Genomic DNA, 15,413 nt, shown 5'->3' on the forward strand with positions numbered 1-15,413 from the left:
CTGATTTAAGCTTCTAGAAGCTCATACCAGCACGAGGTCACTGACAGGCAAAGTCAATGAGTCTAAAAATAGTGCAGAAAAAAAGAGATTAGGCTTTACTTGGCTTCAGATTATTTAAACAAACAGACAAGAATTTAGGAAAAACAAAATTGTGTTTCTCATATGATTGGTCAAATCACTTTATTATGTGATACAATTTACATCGCTGGCATGTACTGTCATATAAAGCGTCCTTTGCAATGAGCAAAAGTCTTTAGAAGTGAAAAGTTTTTTATAAAGATAACACAGTCTCTTGCTACTAGGCAGAAATGCAGTGTGAATAGATATTTGGTTGTGTTAAAGCACACCAAAATGAAAACAAACTATGAACAAGAGTTGTGAACATCATCATCTAACACAACTAAAGAAACTCAATTTTCAGTTATATTGTGTATTCAAATGCTCTGCATGTTAACAGAGATACCTCTGAGGGTGAACACAAAGCCAATGATTTAAAATATCAAGAGAAGTTTTTACTCACATTTACTGAGCAGATCTGTGCATTCAAAAGCAAATGTATTAATTACTTGCGTTAATATACTCAGAACTCGCACGCAACAGTCACAACTATTTGATAGAAAGATGCTTTTCTAGTGGAGGAATGGGGTGAATGACAGAAAGTGGAAAATGCTGTGGAGTCCTTTTAAAGTTCTGATGCATTAATATTTTATTTACTGGTCTGGGCCTGCTGCTTTCTTCGAAATCACTACATGATCTCAATCTGGATTTAGCCTGATTTCTCCAAACAAGTCTATGTGATCTGTCTGCATGCCTGCCCTCATGTCTGCCCTCCCATTAATAACTACAAAAATGTTTATTAGTTCCATTTCTCTGCAGCAGAGGAACAGATCTCAGAGAAAATCCATTGCCCACAGACTTTATAAAAATAGATGGCGTTGGGGAGGCCAGATCCACTTACCAGTGTTGTTATTGAGGGACATGCTGCACTGCGAAGTCATTCCATATAAGATATGGGAGAATCCACATGGGAAAGAGAGCTAGGAAATCCTCAGCAGGAGGAAAAAAAACCACATCTGGAGTAGGTCATTTTAAACACCCAAATTAATCTACGATATGATACAAAGCCACATGAAACTCAGCATCAGGAATTCTCATGTTCACAGAAGTACTGAGAGATTAATTCCTACTTCTGAATAGGATGAAATTATAAGGCTGCACATTTTTTGTTCTAGGGAAGTTGACAGAAAGTCAGTGATCCTGTCTGAAACTCTTCACTTCCATGTTTGTTGCCTATTTGGGGTGGGGAAATAGGGCTTCATCCTAGAGAATGTTTTCCTGTAATGCCATGTGATCACAGCATTAAAGCCTTTTAAGATCACTTTGTATCATAACTTCTTTTGCAATATCAAAATTTAAAAACACTTTTGGCAATTTTTAATTGCATGTACCTTAAAACTAAGCACACATTTGCTTCTGGTAGATGAATGATCTCAGAATTCACACTAGTACATTCAATGGGAATGTAAAAGTTAGGTGTCCAATTCTTAGCATTAAAATAATGGTGTTGGGTAAAAATATGCCTTAATGCAAACTCATTAATCTAGTTTTCTTTTTAATGATGTAAAGGAAACAGTTAGAAACCTGAACTTGACCTGGAAACAGGAACTTGTTTTGCTATGTAAATATGGACCACAGGTCAGCAAAATATATAAGAGGCATGCACTTTTCAGAATGTAGGCCTTCTGTGAAATGCATATAGGTATGATGGCCTTGAACTATAAATTTCACTGAATTTCAATTTGATTTATAATTTAACTGAAATTAAGTGAAGATTTGGCATGTACTTCCAGGGCAATAGGGTTAGATCTGAGGATAAGCCCTCATGGCTAAGGGGACTTCCACAATCACACTGGTGGAATATTCCCAATTGTGATAAAAGGAGACATAAAGGGACTCTACAGAGAGACATCTATTTTTGCCTGTGTGGCAGGAAAATTTACTCTGATTATGTGCATATATAACTCTGAGGTGCAAAGCTCATTTTCAGGCGTATCATGGCAGTCTTGTGTGTGTAATTTTTCTAAATAACTTTTTTTTTTTTGTAAATTCATATTGTGAAATAAATCTGTAAGGTGCTATAGCAATATGATCCTATTCTAAAGGTTCACCACCCTCACATCTTCATTTCCTGACTGGTCAGAAGGATCAGTTGAATTTTAGGGAGACTTCTATTTGGCTACAGAATTTCTGCCCTTAAACTCATTAAGGCTATATTTTTTCCTGTAATTATTTGCTTTTAAGGAAAGTTCCAGCTCAGCTGAACTTGGATTTAATTTTCCTTTCTCCTTCATACCAATTACATTTTATAATTGCTATGAGTGAAAATTATTTGCTGATGGGAATATTTTGTATCTGTTCTTGCCGCATATATGTTTTAGTTTTTTCTAATCTAATCCCTTCACTCACAGTGACAGCCTTACTGAAACTAAGGAGAGTTAATAGTGCTTCTGCAGTAATTTCAGCTGACTGTGCTTGACAGATCCTTCAAGAACTCCCCACAGAATAAGGAGGATTGACAGCACTTCTTAAAACTGGGGGTGTTCATTTAATGCTTAAACAATATCTAAACTACCCAGGAAGCTTGGAATACATACATTTTTAGCCACATATTTCTATTGTTTAAATAAGCTGCAAATGCAAGGTATGTCTCACCAGCAAAAATTATTCACCATCCCTTCAGATCCATCAACATCACTTAGATATAACCAACCACCCAAAAATTTGCTCCAAGACTCGCATCGTGCACGACGTATCAGGAACCCTCTGTCACATACCTACTTCTACATAGAGCAGGAAGTGTCCTTGCTAGACAACTTATCTATGTCTTCCCAACTGATGATACAACTCAAAAGCTTTCTAAACATTGAGCTACCTTAGAAACATGAATGACTGCCCAGCCAGTTGGATTACCAGGCACTGGAGCAGTAAATGCTCAGCAAATAGTGAATTTCACAGAGAAATAAAGGCTATTCAGCCTCTAACTTGTTTGATAGTTTATTACAAAAATAACTTGCAAACCAGTTTAAATACACTCCTCATCTCTTTTGTTGTTCAAGTATCATGGTATTGATCTCTATTAACAAAGCCTTTCTTCCTGGTGTTTTCAGATTAATTACAAGATGTAAAACTTCATTGGAACTGTCTTGAAATCTATCTTGAAATGAGTGACTGTGTATGATTTCCTGTACCTACATATTGTGGTGATTCAGGCACCATTGCCACAGATGTACTTTAACTGTTGCCACAGTAAAAATATTAATGGATTTACTTTCTTAGCTCATTATAGAAATGCAGTAAAAATCCATATGGCAAATAAGCCAGTGCTTCAAAGTCTTCCACTTTCATTAGAACTTCTGCAAATCTGACTATATTTCATAACTTGGAACTCATGTCAAACATTCACAGAAAACCTACAAGATCCTGTAAAATATTTCTTGGTTTTAAAATGCCCTTATTTTACTTTTTTCTACATTAGCTTAACTGCAAGCATTTTTGCTGTCACTTTCTACACCCTTGCTAGATTTTTGCATCGAGTACATGGATTGTCCCACTTTCATCTCCCCCCCTCACCCCAAGAAATGCATATTTGTGCCTTTTGACAAACAGAACAATCTTAGGTGTAAAACTGAGTCTATTCTAGAGGCTGCTAGCGCTGCAGTCATGTGAAAACTGTGCTCCATCCAATTTTGTCTCCTCATTTTTTTACTTCAGAGATCACCAGGTCAGCAAGAAACTTTCCTTCTCCAACTCAAATCTTAGGGCTTGCTGAGCTGGAGGAAGGGAAAATGCCCCAGACCCTTCAACTGCTCATGTTGGACACCTCCATCCCCTTGGCTGTGGATTGTAGTTTGAATCAGCTGTTGACAAGCAATAGTCAGACCTGGAATCCATGGACATTATATCAGGATCTGTTGTGGAGCGCTGCGTGCAGTAGGGATACTGCAGCTTAGGGCCAGCCTGGGTGGGGGCACTTGGGGCAGACAGGGAGCTTTTTTGGAGTGACAGAACCCCCGACTGCTTCCCTCCCAGTAAGGCTATGCTACCACTTGTGGCTGAGGGCTCATTAGAAACTTTAAGTTTCCATTCATCTGGTGGCTCAGGAAGTGTTTTCCTGCGAGCAGCCGATACCACGTTAGCAGCAATGGATTCCTGCATGCTTTGGGGGCCAAAAGCTTCATCCACGAGGCCAAGGGGAGATCTGGCTGCTGCTTCCCAGGGAGTCAGTCTCTTGCCAGGCTTGTCAGCTGCTGTGTCTGGCTTGCTGAAGTAGTCAGGGGCAGGCTGAAATACAAGAGGAGAAGTAGGAGACATGGCTCGAGAGATGAATGAAGAAGGTGTCCCAGGAAGCGATAATGAGCGGCCACTGCTCCTTCCCTAGGAAGACAAAATACCAAATACAGTTATTAACCAGCAAGAAAGGAAGCCCCTTCACTTCCAAACTGGAACAAAAGACACTGAAGGCACGTGACATCCTGGCAGTCCCTTTTTATGTCTACAGGTATCTTTTAGAACTTTAATTTACTGGAAGGGCAGGAGGCAGAGAAAGAAACAGGAACAAAGACACAGGAAATTTAATTTTTGAGGAACGTAAGCAGACCAAAGACAGGCTTTTACTGAAAAACTACAGTGGCATTAGCAACTGTGCAGCTTTCCCACTACTTAGCTGGTGTGCCTTGCTCTAAAAAGACCATTCTTAATGCAGAAGGGAGTCATGTTGTGACAGTTTTGTGTTTACAAGATTCTTCTAACATTAGGCACAGCCTAATTTATTTGATAACAGGCTCTGTCTACGACATCTGTCCAAGAACATATCTCTGGCAATCTCCTTTTAAGAAAGGCTTTTCTTGCTCAAAAATTATTAGACTTACCTAGTTTTCACTTTTTGGGGCACAAAAGGGAACACAAGCAATTAAAGGCGTTAATGCAATCATTCACTTAATACCCTTATATGATGCTACTTTTGGCTTCTTTAAAAGGCAATGCCCTCAGAATTTCAGTACATTCCGACCCACTTATAGGAGCAATCCATTAATTTCTGACAAATCCTAATCTTCTTAGTAATGCAGCACTTTGAAACAGAAACTGTGTTTGTGAGAAGGTTCTGCAGCAGCCATTTGGCAGCGCACGAAGCAGGTACAGCCTGTCCCCAAGCCAGACCTGCTCTCTGTGTCGCACAAATTACCTTTTTCTTATAGTCTCTATAAATGTGGTTCCTAAACACACTGATTCACACTCATTGATTCATGTCCTCAGGCTTAAATGCCTTTAATTCTGAAATCTGCTGTGAAATTCCTGGCTCTTTTTGCCAGAGACTTTGACAGAATTTACTCTGAACAACATTGCGCTCTGTTACTTTTTCTAATGAGCTTCCCAAACTTGAAGCACTGTGAGCATGAACTAGAGAACAGCCAACTAGGTGTGTGATCATTCAAGGTATAGCTGATCTAGCAAAGATTCACATAGAAATGTCACATTTTAAGTGTTTCTGCCACAGGATCTTGCTGCACTTAAGGAACTTGAATGACCACTGCTTTGAGTATTAAGTCCAGTTATAATATCAGCCCCCTGTATGAGAGATGAAACTGAGGAAGAGACTTCAGATTTCAATCTCTTTTAAAAAGTGTAGTGACACTCAGAGGTTATGTCATGAGAGTTTTGACAAGTTTCACAACTGATGCTTTATGACAGGAGTATCCTTTCACCTCTTAGCTATGATCAGCTATTTCCAGTTTGCATTTCGAGAGAGAAAACTCCCCAACATTATTAATCCCATCCACACACCCCTCTATGTTAGAAATTAATCAGATAACCCAAACTGCAAGAAATTGGGTGGTAATTAAGAATATAAAGCAATTAAGAAGATAAGGTCATGCAGAGGGATGAAGAAGTTGATCAAACAGGCTCACCTTGTTAGTCTACATGTGTTAGCTCCTCTCAGTAGGGTTCTAGAGCAGAAAAGTTCCCCTTTTTCAACAGACATTCTAGTTCAAAGCCCTGTGTGTACTTTGTAGGATTTCAGAGATGCAGAGGGAAATGACACTGTTTAAACAAGCGTTGGATAAAATATCTGGCTTTTCAACACCTTTAGATGAAGATACTGTTCAGTCTGCCCTGTTCAGAGGAAAACTCCAGAGTTAATCAAGTTAATCAAGTTATGGAAGTATATTTTTTATAACCATAAGTTATAAAGCAGGAACTAATTTTCTTTGACAGAGTTTAATCAGAGAATGGCGAGTTATTCAGTGTGTTTTACTACTTTTTTATCAAAATGAACCATTCTATTGTATTGTTTAGGTAGAAGTCCTGGTCTGGGCTTCCATTTCCCACTTGATAGCTTGTCTTTAGAAAAAAGTTCTAAAAACTTTTATTATTATCTATAATAAATAGGCTGGGTTTTAACTTTGAAATTCCAAAATATGAAAATGCACATCTGTTTCCTCTAGCTTTGGTAAAGTAAGGATAATCTTTGCTTCCTTGAAGTAAGGACTGAACAGTGTATGGGTTTAACTAATATTTATCTTCTTGGATTGTGAGAAGACAAAACCCGTGAGGGTAAATAGCATTCCAGATGTTTTACCTGGAAGAAGGCTGAAGTACATGGAAAGAACCTTGTCAATTCCATAAGGGCCTGAAGCAATTTGAGGAAGAAGATCCCCACTAAGTAACTAACACATTACTTTGGTGTTCAGCCCCTTCCAGCTAACAAACTCTGGAATTAAGGCAACTTCCATCACTAGAATTCATCATTCATCTGCTGGACAGCAGCAGCCAGACATGCTAATACTTTCTAATATTTCCCCTTTATATTTAAACCTTGGAGAAACATCTGTTGACAAGCGTGTACTAGAAACAATGCGCAAACCTCAGACACAGTAGAAAACATGAAGTGTAACTAGAGAATAATTACTCTTCCCTCTTTTTCCCTTAAGCTACAAGAAAATCATAAAAAGAGGGGTAGAGATCTTCCATTCTTCACCTCAGAAATCAAGGAAAGAGAGAAAAGTACAATGCTACCAGAATAATTACTTTATCACATTTTGTCTTCCTGTAATCTTGTGGTAAAACAGTTATTAGAATATTGAAGTATTATGCAGCAAGACAAACTAGAACCCTCAACACTGACTAATTTATTCTTTTCCAGTTCCTGGATGTTTTCAGAGGGAAAAACCTTTTCTACAGTACTTATTGAAGGGAAAATGATTCCTAAATGTAAAGAAGAGGAAGAGCTGTCCTTTTAGAGCTGTCCTTTGCAATCAAAGAATTCTGATAGCTGCTAAATGCCTTGGGTGTCTGTGCAAACAGATTGAACTGTTTAGGTTAGTTTTAGATTAACACTGATTTTGAAAATACAAACTAGTTAAACACTGCTCACTGAAGCAAACATTTATGACATGGCAAGAATCTTTGATATTTATAAGATATATGTTAATATAAACTAGTATTTATATAATACTACTTCCGAAAGTAACTATTTCCATATACAAGCAAATGAATGTAAAAGCAGTACTTAGGTGTGTGCATGTATAGATCTAGTTAATGTAAGATGGATGAGTGTGACTGTCTATCTTTGATTCAAGAATATCTTTACCAACAGTCAGGAAAAATGGGTTATTTTGAACTTAAAACTATTTCAATTTTCTTGTTAACTATGAACAGCTGCAAGACAAAAAGAACAATACTTAGGTTTATAAAATAGTGCAAATTTTAAAGGCAGGAGTCAGAAAGGTCTTCTTCCTTTTTCAAACTAAATAAGAATGAATAATACTACTTAGTGAAATGATTTCCCAGCAGCTGTTTTTCTGTCTCAGGTGGCACATCTCAGTAAGAAAAAACTCTGTGTGTGTGTGTGTGTGTGTTTTTACTTGCCACAGCTGCCTTTTTACCAGTCAAGGAGACAAAAGTGAATTGGACTCTGAATAGTCCAGTGAAACTCTCTCCACATAAACTCCTTCCTAATGAAGTCACTTGAAAAATTTGGACCTTCGTGTTTAAGTCATTAAAGCGATTTTATTTTTGTCTTTTCATAAGGTCCTGCTCCTTAATCCCCTATCAAATCACATAAAAATCTGAGTTAACAATAGTGCCTGGATGCTGTTTACACAGAAAGGGGACAAAGTAGGAGGAAGCAGATAAAACAGTTGGTTTATCTCAAAAAGCGACTCTGTCTTTATACAAAGCCCAGAGTGATGCATGTCTCCTTTGGCCTTCTATGGGCTTGTAATGGCCACTCCAATTAGAGACCAAACCACTGAGAAAAAGCTATGACAAAATAAATAACACTGAATTTTTATGCCTTTCAATTCTTTCCTTCTTTCCATTTTTTTTAACATGAAAGAAGCACTTCAGCTTTTTTAACTGAGCTGAGTATGGAAGGGAGACATATTGTTAATATTATTACAGCTTTTTTTTTGTCCCAAACCATTTATTATTTAAACTTTATGTCATGAAAAAATAATTTCTCTCTGAAATGCTGCCACCTCTGCAGTAAATGCTACAGCTATTTTATAATTCAACTACCAAAAGTTTTGAAATAAAATGGAAAAATAATTTTTATTTGAAACTCTTGAAATATTTTACAGTAGACTAAAATGGGAATGAAGAAATTTGGCTAATGGCTGGGGAGGGAGAGAATCTCACCTGTCTAACAACTAAAACCTTGTCAGTGGCTGTACTGAGACCAGAAATAGATTAGAATCACACAGTTCCAGCCTGATCCTGACTTCCTCAAAGCTGTCTTGTCCGGGCTTGATTCTGAAAATTTATGGGGAATTTTAGGACTGGAATCTAATTTATTCTAAATTCAGATTGTTTCTAAATGTGGTGTTATTTCCGGTGAGAACAATCATGTTTTCATAATTTGTATACAAACTAAGGAAGCAGTTACTGTCAGCCACCTCACATAAGTTTTGTGGCAAGTCACGTAAGCTTTGCGACAAAATTTGTGAAAAATTTTGCTTTTGAAAATAAAGTCAATTTTAGTTGTCAAGTAATGGTAGAAGAGGAAAGTAAATTATTAAAATTAGGCCTTCACTAGTGCAAAATGCCTGGGTGGCTAAAAAACCAAAAGACTATTGCTAACTTGTCATGAATTATTTAGTTAGCTGAATTTGCACCTGTGCAAATGAAAGAAAATCAGTTTTTCATTACCATTTAATCTTTATCCATATGCAGTTCTCAAAATACAGTATACTTATGCCTATAGAAAGCAAATGTCTGAAACTTTTGGCCGTAGGGACCTTAGATTTCCTTGGAATAAACTGTTTATTTCTTGTAAGGAAGAATGTTTGCTGCCACCTTCTGGATTTTATATTGCACAGCTACCAGTGCAAAGATGGCCCTATTTTCTGACCTTTCTGCTGGGAGATGTGGTACCACTGCCTGCTTTAGAACTGGTTTGACACAAATCTTTGTGTCTGAAGTGTCCCATATTTCAGTGTAAATGTCCCTATGTGTGAACATTCATGCTGAGAGCTTTATGCAAGCTCAACAGGAGCACAGCCTGTACCAGCCCTGTGAGGTAGGAGGGTTTCATTCATTCCTACAAGTGGTGGTTCAATCATTCCCACAATCTGGTGGTTCAAACCCCCTGTTACTGTGTGCTCCATGATTGTATTACAGGTTTTATTTTGGCTCTTAAAAAGCTACCTTGAAGCAATGCTAGTGAACTTGGAAGGTCAGCTGTTCCAAAGCTCTAAAATGAAAGCACCATTGCCCAGTGCTGATGCATTTTGATTAAATTTCAGGATTTCTGCCGCACCAGTGCCATTTCAGGGATTCATTTAGGAAATATTACGGTTCTCTAACATAGGAGTATATTGTAAAAAAAGGTGTTTTTGCAGGTTGGAATTCATAGCTGGTCACTGAGTGTTCCCTTTCTGGAATTCCACATGGAGTCTGCCAGCTGTTAACACTCACAGAGGGATGTTAAGGATCACATTGACAGAGTAACTTCTGCGTGTGCTGCTGGGCTCTGGAGGGCCTTGAAGTGCCTTGAACTGGACATCCAGGGCCACAGAGTGCCCTGGTGTCAGTGCTGCTCAATCTGTGCAGTATTTACTCATTTGTAGAATGCAACAGTGTAAAGATGAACCCTGACTTCTGAATGATTTGGGTGCTAACAGCAAAAATCTGTAAGAAAATAATTCAGTATGAAGGGCACCCTTTGAAGAGTGTGCATTGAATAAGGAATGGTGCTGCGCATGGAATGATGTCAAAACAAAGCAGCAAAGAGCTGTTTGTCAGATGGGAATCCCTGGTTGGAGTCCTACAGCAAAAGGAACCACATATGACATGATTGCAGATGTTCTGGCCACACAAACCAAGGAGGTTGGATTAAGCTGACACAGGCAACAAGAATTCCAAGTGCCTCGCTTTGCAATCCAAACAGCAGTGTTTAATATTGTTTTTCTCATAATTCTATATACACAGTGTCATGTGCTTGCATCAGTACCACTTCAGTACTCTAGGAAGAAAACCAAGTGTACCCAGATGCCAGATACTTTGCTTTTGTTTGCAGTATAGAGCCATGTACCAACAACCTGCATAGAGGGGCTGTGAGAAGTAGCATTCTCACAAATCAAAGCCAAAAATCACTAGCAGTTATTTATGGTTTTTGGGGGGAAAAGAATATTTTAGAAAACTGAAAGTATTTGTCCAAGTGTTTTGTATGGAAACTTTTGCTTATAATATAAATGTGCTGAATTCTTTGCTTCTCAATCAGTTAAAGCTCACACTGAAACTGAATGTTGTGCTCCATGTCACCCTTTGTAATCCAATGTGCTCCTGTGATTGGGAATGTATTTACTTCTGCAATGTTACTACTTTTCTTCTGTTTGTTGTATTTTTCTAAAAATCATTGCAATCTGCTGTTTCAGACATAGATGGAAACATGAAGAGAAACACTCCATTTGTTCAACAGTTCAGTCTTGACACCTATTTAGAAATGACCTGGTTATTTTCATAGCATCTTATCTTTGAATTGCCTGGAGTTATGAGGGGAGTCTCTGGTTTAGGATTTCTGTCTTTAAAATGTACAAAAGAATGAGGATTCTTGTTTGAAAATGCTGGTTTTACATTAATTCCCACAAAGGAAGCCTTCATCCAGATAGTTAATCTGTAAATTCAGGAAGTTATTTCTCTCACAGCTGAGTTTTCTCAGCCTAAGGGAGTATGCAGTTATTGTATTAACACAGATGTTTGTGCAGGTTTCACATGCACTGCAATTAAAAAGTTTGTCAAGATCATTACAATGAGGAATAGATTTTTCCTTTAAATGCTGTAGAGGATAACTGGAGACTTGATTAGCACACAAAGAGGAAGTCTGCCTGCCTTACTTAAGGAAGCAAATATTAAACCCATGGGATTACTGTCATATGCTATGCTTGTAAAGAAAGAGTTCAAATCTGCATCTGTAGAGATCATTTCAACATAGAGATTCAGGATTTTTTCTACTTTTTAAATCATTTGATGAAAACATGAAGGGCTTCCTTTAGTAAGCAACCAGCTGTCAAACATAACTCTTGAGTGATTCCAACTGCTCCTTTATGTAATTGCATGCAAAAGTAATGTCTGCTGTAAAATAAGACCAGTTGTTGTCATGGGTACTGTGAAGTTGTGATGGGGGCACCAAGACTGCTGTGAAATTACCAGGCTTACATATTTTCCCAAGAGACTACCACCAGTGAGTTCATTCAGAGCTTCTGAATCCACAGGGTTTTGAAGATCCTGTCAAGTTTCTTCTTCATATAGTGTTTCCATTCCAAGCTGAGCAGAGCCATTATAGAATGCCATTATGCCAAGCTGTGTAATTAAGATTTGCACTTGCCGTGCCAAACCACCAAAGCAGTCAGTGGAATCCCAGGTGTTTGACTTCAGGTACAGAAAGTTGCATCATGTAAAAAGGCAAGACTGGAAGAGGGAAATTTTTAGAACCAAAGGGTTTGGAATTTTAAAGCTAGCAAATCTGGAAAAGCATCCTGGAAAAAAGAGAGGAGAAACATTTTGCATAGTGTTAGTTGTTGTCATTTCCCTGCTGTTCCCCTGCCTCACAGTATACAGATCATTCCCTACTCCAGAACAGCTGGAGCAGCAGCATGTGAGGGTCAGGCTGGTCCTTTGTTGAGCTCTCATCCTGGATACTTCATAAGCAATGCTCCTCCCAGATCACATCATTTGGTGTGAAGTTCTCTTTATAACTGCTTGTAATCTTTTATCAGAGTTCAATAAAAAAAAAAATCACTGAATGTCTGGAAATAGTCAGCTGTCTCTATATGCAGAATACATGAGCCCCTCTTGCTGGTTGTTCTTTTACCTTCAGTATTTCAAAATCCTCTGACAGGTATTTTACCCTGTGTAGTCACTCTTTTTTTATGGAATTTTGTCCCCCCAGCTTGCCTCCCTCTAATCCCAGTAGTCTTTTCTCTCAAAATTGCTGCTCTGCCACTTAGCACTAATTTTTCTATCTGAACCACACACAAGCTCCACACTTCTTTTTTTTTTTTTTTTTTTTTTGCTGGTACCTCAGCCTCTTATTTTTTGTTTTTTCCTTAGGAGAGCAGAAAGAAAAATAATCAGGCTTACTTGTAAAAGATGGTAATGTTTACATTATAGAAGTTCCTACAAGAAAAATGCATTGAAATATCTTTCTGGTTGTTTCATAATATATTATTTTTTGACAAGCAGTAACATGGTAAGAGTGGTTCCTCTAGAGAAGGGAGGAGGAGTTAAGCAGTTCTTTGTTGAAGAACTAAATTTTGTCTCCTTTATTTTTGCATCAGAGATTTTAACTTTTTGTCTGAAAGCCACTCATCTCCAAAGCAAATCTTCAATTCAGTTATAAAGCAGGCTTAATAATAAATTGAAGGTATATTAAGCTGTGATGGAGGTAGCTGATTTTATGAAAAGGCTGTCTAGAATGTGAGATCAAAACTGGTGCATTATAGTACTTCTGGTCTGTGCTGTAATTAAATGTGTTAAAATAGTCATAAAACACTTAAATTCCTCCTTTAATGTGAACATATTGGAAGTATTGTTATTGGACATGGCTTAAAATTCACTGTTAAATATGCTTCCATAGCAAAGATGACAATTGCATCTTGGCAATCTTACCATATTATATAAAATAATTCTAATAGCTTCTTCAGAAAATTATTTACGAAAGCTTACTGCCCTTCCCAAGTGAAATTTTAGATGGCTCCTCTACACAAACAATTCATTTCCTTGACATTTCAGCTATGTTTGACTTTAGCTTTTCATCTGGACCCATGACAATGAGCAGCTCAGCTTTCCTCTAAGTATCTGCTTCATGAGAGATTACATCTTGGATAAACCTGTTACTGTAGGCAGAGCAGTGTTTTGAAATAGTAATAAGAATTAAAGACTTACCTGATTAGTAAAAAGAGCCTTGAAGCCAAATTGGATCCAAGTCCCATGTGTGTAGGATGATGTGTATATAAGAAATTGAATTCAGAGTTGGGCTTTGAATGAGATTTTCAAAAGATCTGAACTGAGTTAAGAGCACTAATGTTATTGAGACTTTTGTTTTTAACTCTTACTGGTGCTTTAAAAATTCTTCTGTCATTGTTCCAGGCCATATAAAATACTTGTATTTGAATGCAAATATGATCAAAATTCAGCTTTTCAGCATAGATGCACTTTCTAAGCTCCTGTGTCTCAGAGCCACAGGCATCAATACCAACACTTGTGAAGGAAGGACAAAGCTGCTATAAATCTCCTCATTAGGGAAAGGAAATATTCTTTTGGTGCTGGGGTGAGCAAGTACAGAAGTATGATTATAATTTACAGATGTGCTTTACAGGAGGAGACTAAGCAAAATCATGGAAAGCGATATGAGGCTGATCAGATTTCTGTGTCTTTTCACAGTACTACTTACCTTTGGCAGGAGATCTTCATTCTAAGTACATACTGGTGTCTTAAAGTCCACCTAAAATAGTGTGTGCAACTCTAGATTGAACTTGGAAAGAGGGGAAGAAAGGAGGGAGCAAAGGAGTGAGGAAGGGGAGGGAGGAGATTTCATGTTTACAGGCTAGCATAGGGAATAGACTTCCCCCAAAAATGTACTGTCAGTGTGTACATGGAAGTGAAACAAAAAAATAGCATCCAAACCAAAGAAAAAAGCCACAAACAAGCAGAGAGGAAAGGGACAAGTTTAATGATAGAAGAAAAGTACAGATATTGACAGTGGAAAACAGAAGGGAGATCTCCAAAGGACTAAAATATTGCTACTTTCTATTTCCAGGTAAATGCAGTATAGGTATTTATTGAGTTTTCCAATTTTTCCCCTCTGAATTTCATATCATTTTTTTCTGAATTTTAAGGGGGAGATGGATCCCTTGGTGATTTTCTTCTAATTCAGTCAGTATCCCAATCTAAAATTTAAAGGGGAGAGTAGAATTTTGGAGGTCCAAAATTCATAGGAAGGTTGTCTAGAGTTTGAAGGTTTGATTAGAGTTTGAATTCAGCCTGCTTTCTGCATGTGCAACCAAATGCATTCTTCTCATCTTTGATTGCAATTTGAGTTACCATCATAGGACCAAACTACAGAGATTTTGTTCATACTTAGGAATGTTTTCTTCATCGAGAGAGATGGTTCTACAAACCCTGATATGATATACAAGGTCCACAATCTGGTCTGTAACTAGCTGAATGTTAGTTTAAACAAATATACCAACAGATTCTGCCACCTTTATTCACAGAGTTATGCTTTAATCTTTAGCTTCACACCTGGGATGGATTTTGATTCCTTCGGTTGTGAGAAACAGCCCAAGCACCACTGATGCTGATGAAAGCCATACTAAACTACTCAAATATTTGCTCTTCAGATTCTGAAGAATCTGCTCTGCAGATTCACTGCAGGATTATATAGTACATTTCAAGACCACAGGCTCTTAAAAGTTCTCCCTAGTAGCAGTATTTCAATCCTTAGTCCCCAATATGACAAATAAAAGATAGTAAAAGACCAGAGTAAAAAGATTTCACGTGTAGAGACCCAAGAGAAGAAAATTAAATGTGTACAAGAAGCCAGTAGGAAGACACGGTCATAATCATGATTTACTGGTAATTTCTTTGGCACAGAGTACTCTGGGAGCAAGAATCAGCACTCTACAGGCAGCCCTCCAGTTCTCAGTCACTGTGCTTTCACAAGAAACTGGTTCATTACTTTGCAGCTGCAAAACCCAGCTCTCCTCTCTGACTGCTCAATAATTTTGATTTACAGGCTTGTCTCATACTTGCTGGGTTCAAGGCGAACTCTGGTTAAAAATATGCCTGCATGTGGGATGTGAAATTTCCCCAAAATGGGAAATTTAAATAAATTTGTCCAGCTGTCTTTCCAC

The 15,413-nt window shown here is 37.8% G+C and overlaps 1 protein-coding gene across 2 annotated transcripts in view; it reads right to left on the bottom strand.

Annotated features, from left to right (window-relative positions):
• Nucleotides 1-3,671: 3,671 nt before the first annotated feature.
• The window catches only part of SYNPO2 (synaptopodin 2), a 74,025-nt gene continuing 62,283 nt past the window's right edge, over nucleotides 3,672-15,413 (bottom strand). Inside the window, exon 5 of one of the 2 annotated variants that reach the window (XM_053940916.1) lies at nucleotides 3,672-4,434. In XM_053940916.1, coding sequence (XP_053796891.1) covers nucleotides 3,868-4,434 — 567 coding nt within the window. In that variant the 3' untranslated portion in view covers nucleotides 3,672-3,867. The remainder of the gene's footprint in view (nucleotides 4,435-15,413) is intronic. The other variant, XM_053940917.1, reaches the window with a different exon arrangement.

Source organism: Vidua chalybeata, chromosome 4, assembly GCF_026979565.1.
Source record: "Vidua chalybeata isolate OUT-0048 chromosome 4, bVidCha1 merged haplotype, whole genome shotgun sequence".
NCBI lineage: Eukaryota > Metazoa > Chordata > Aves > Passeriformes > Viduidae > Vidua > Vidua chalybeata.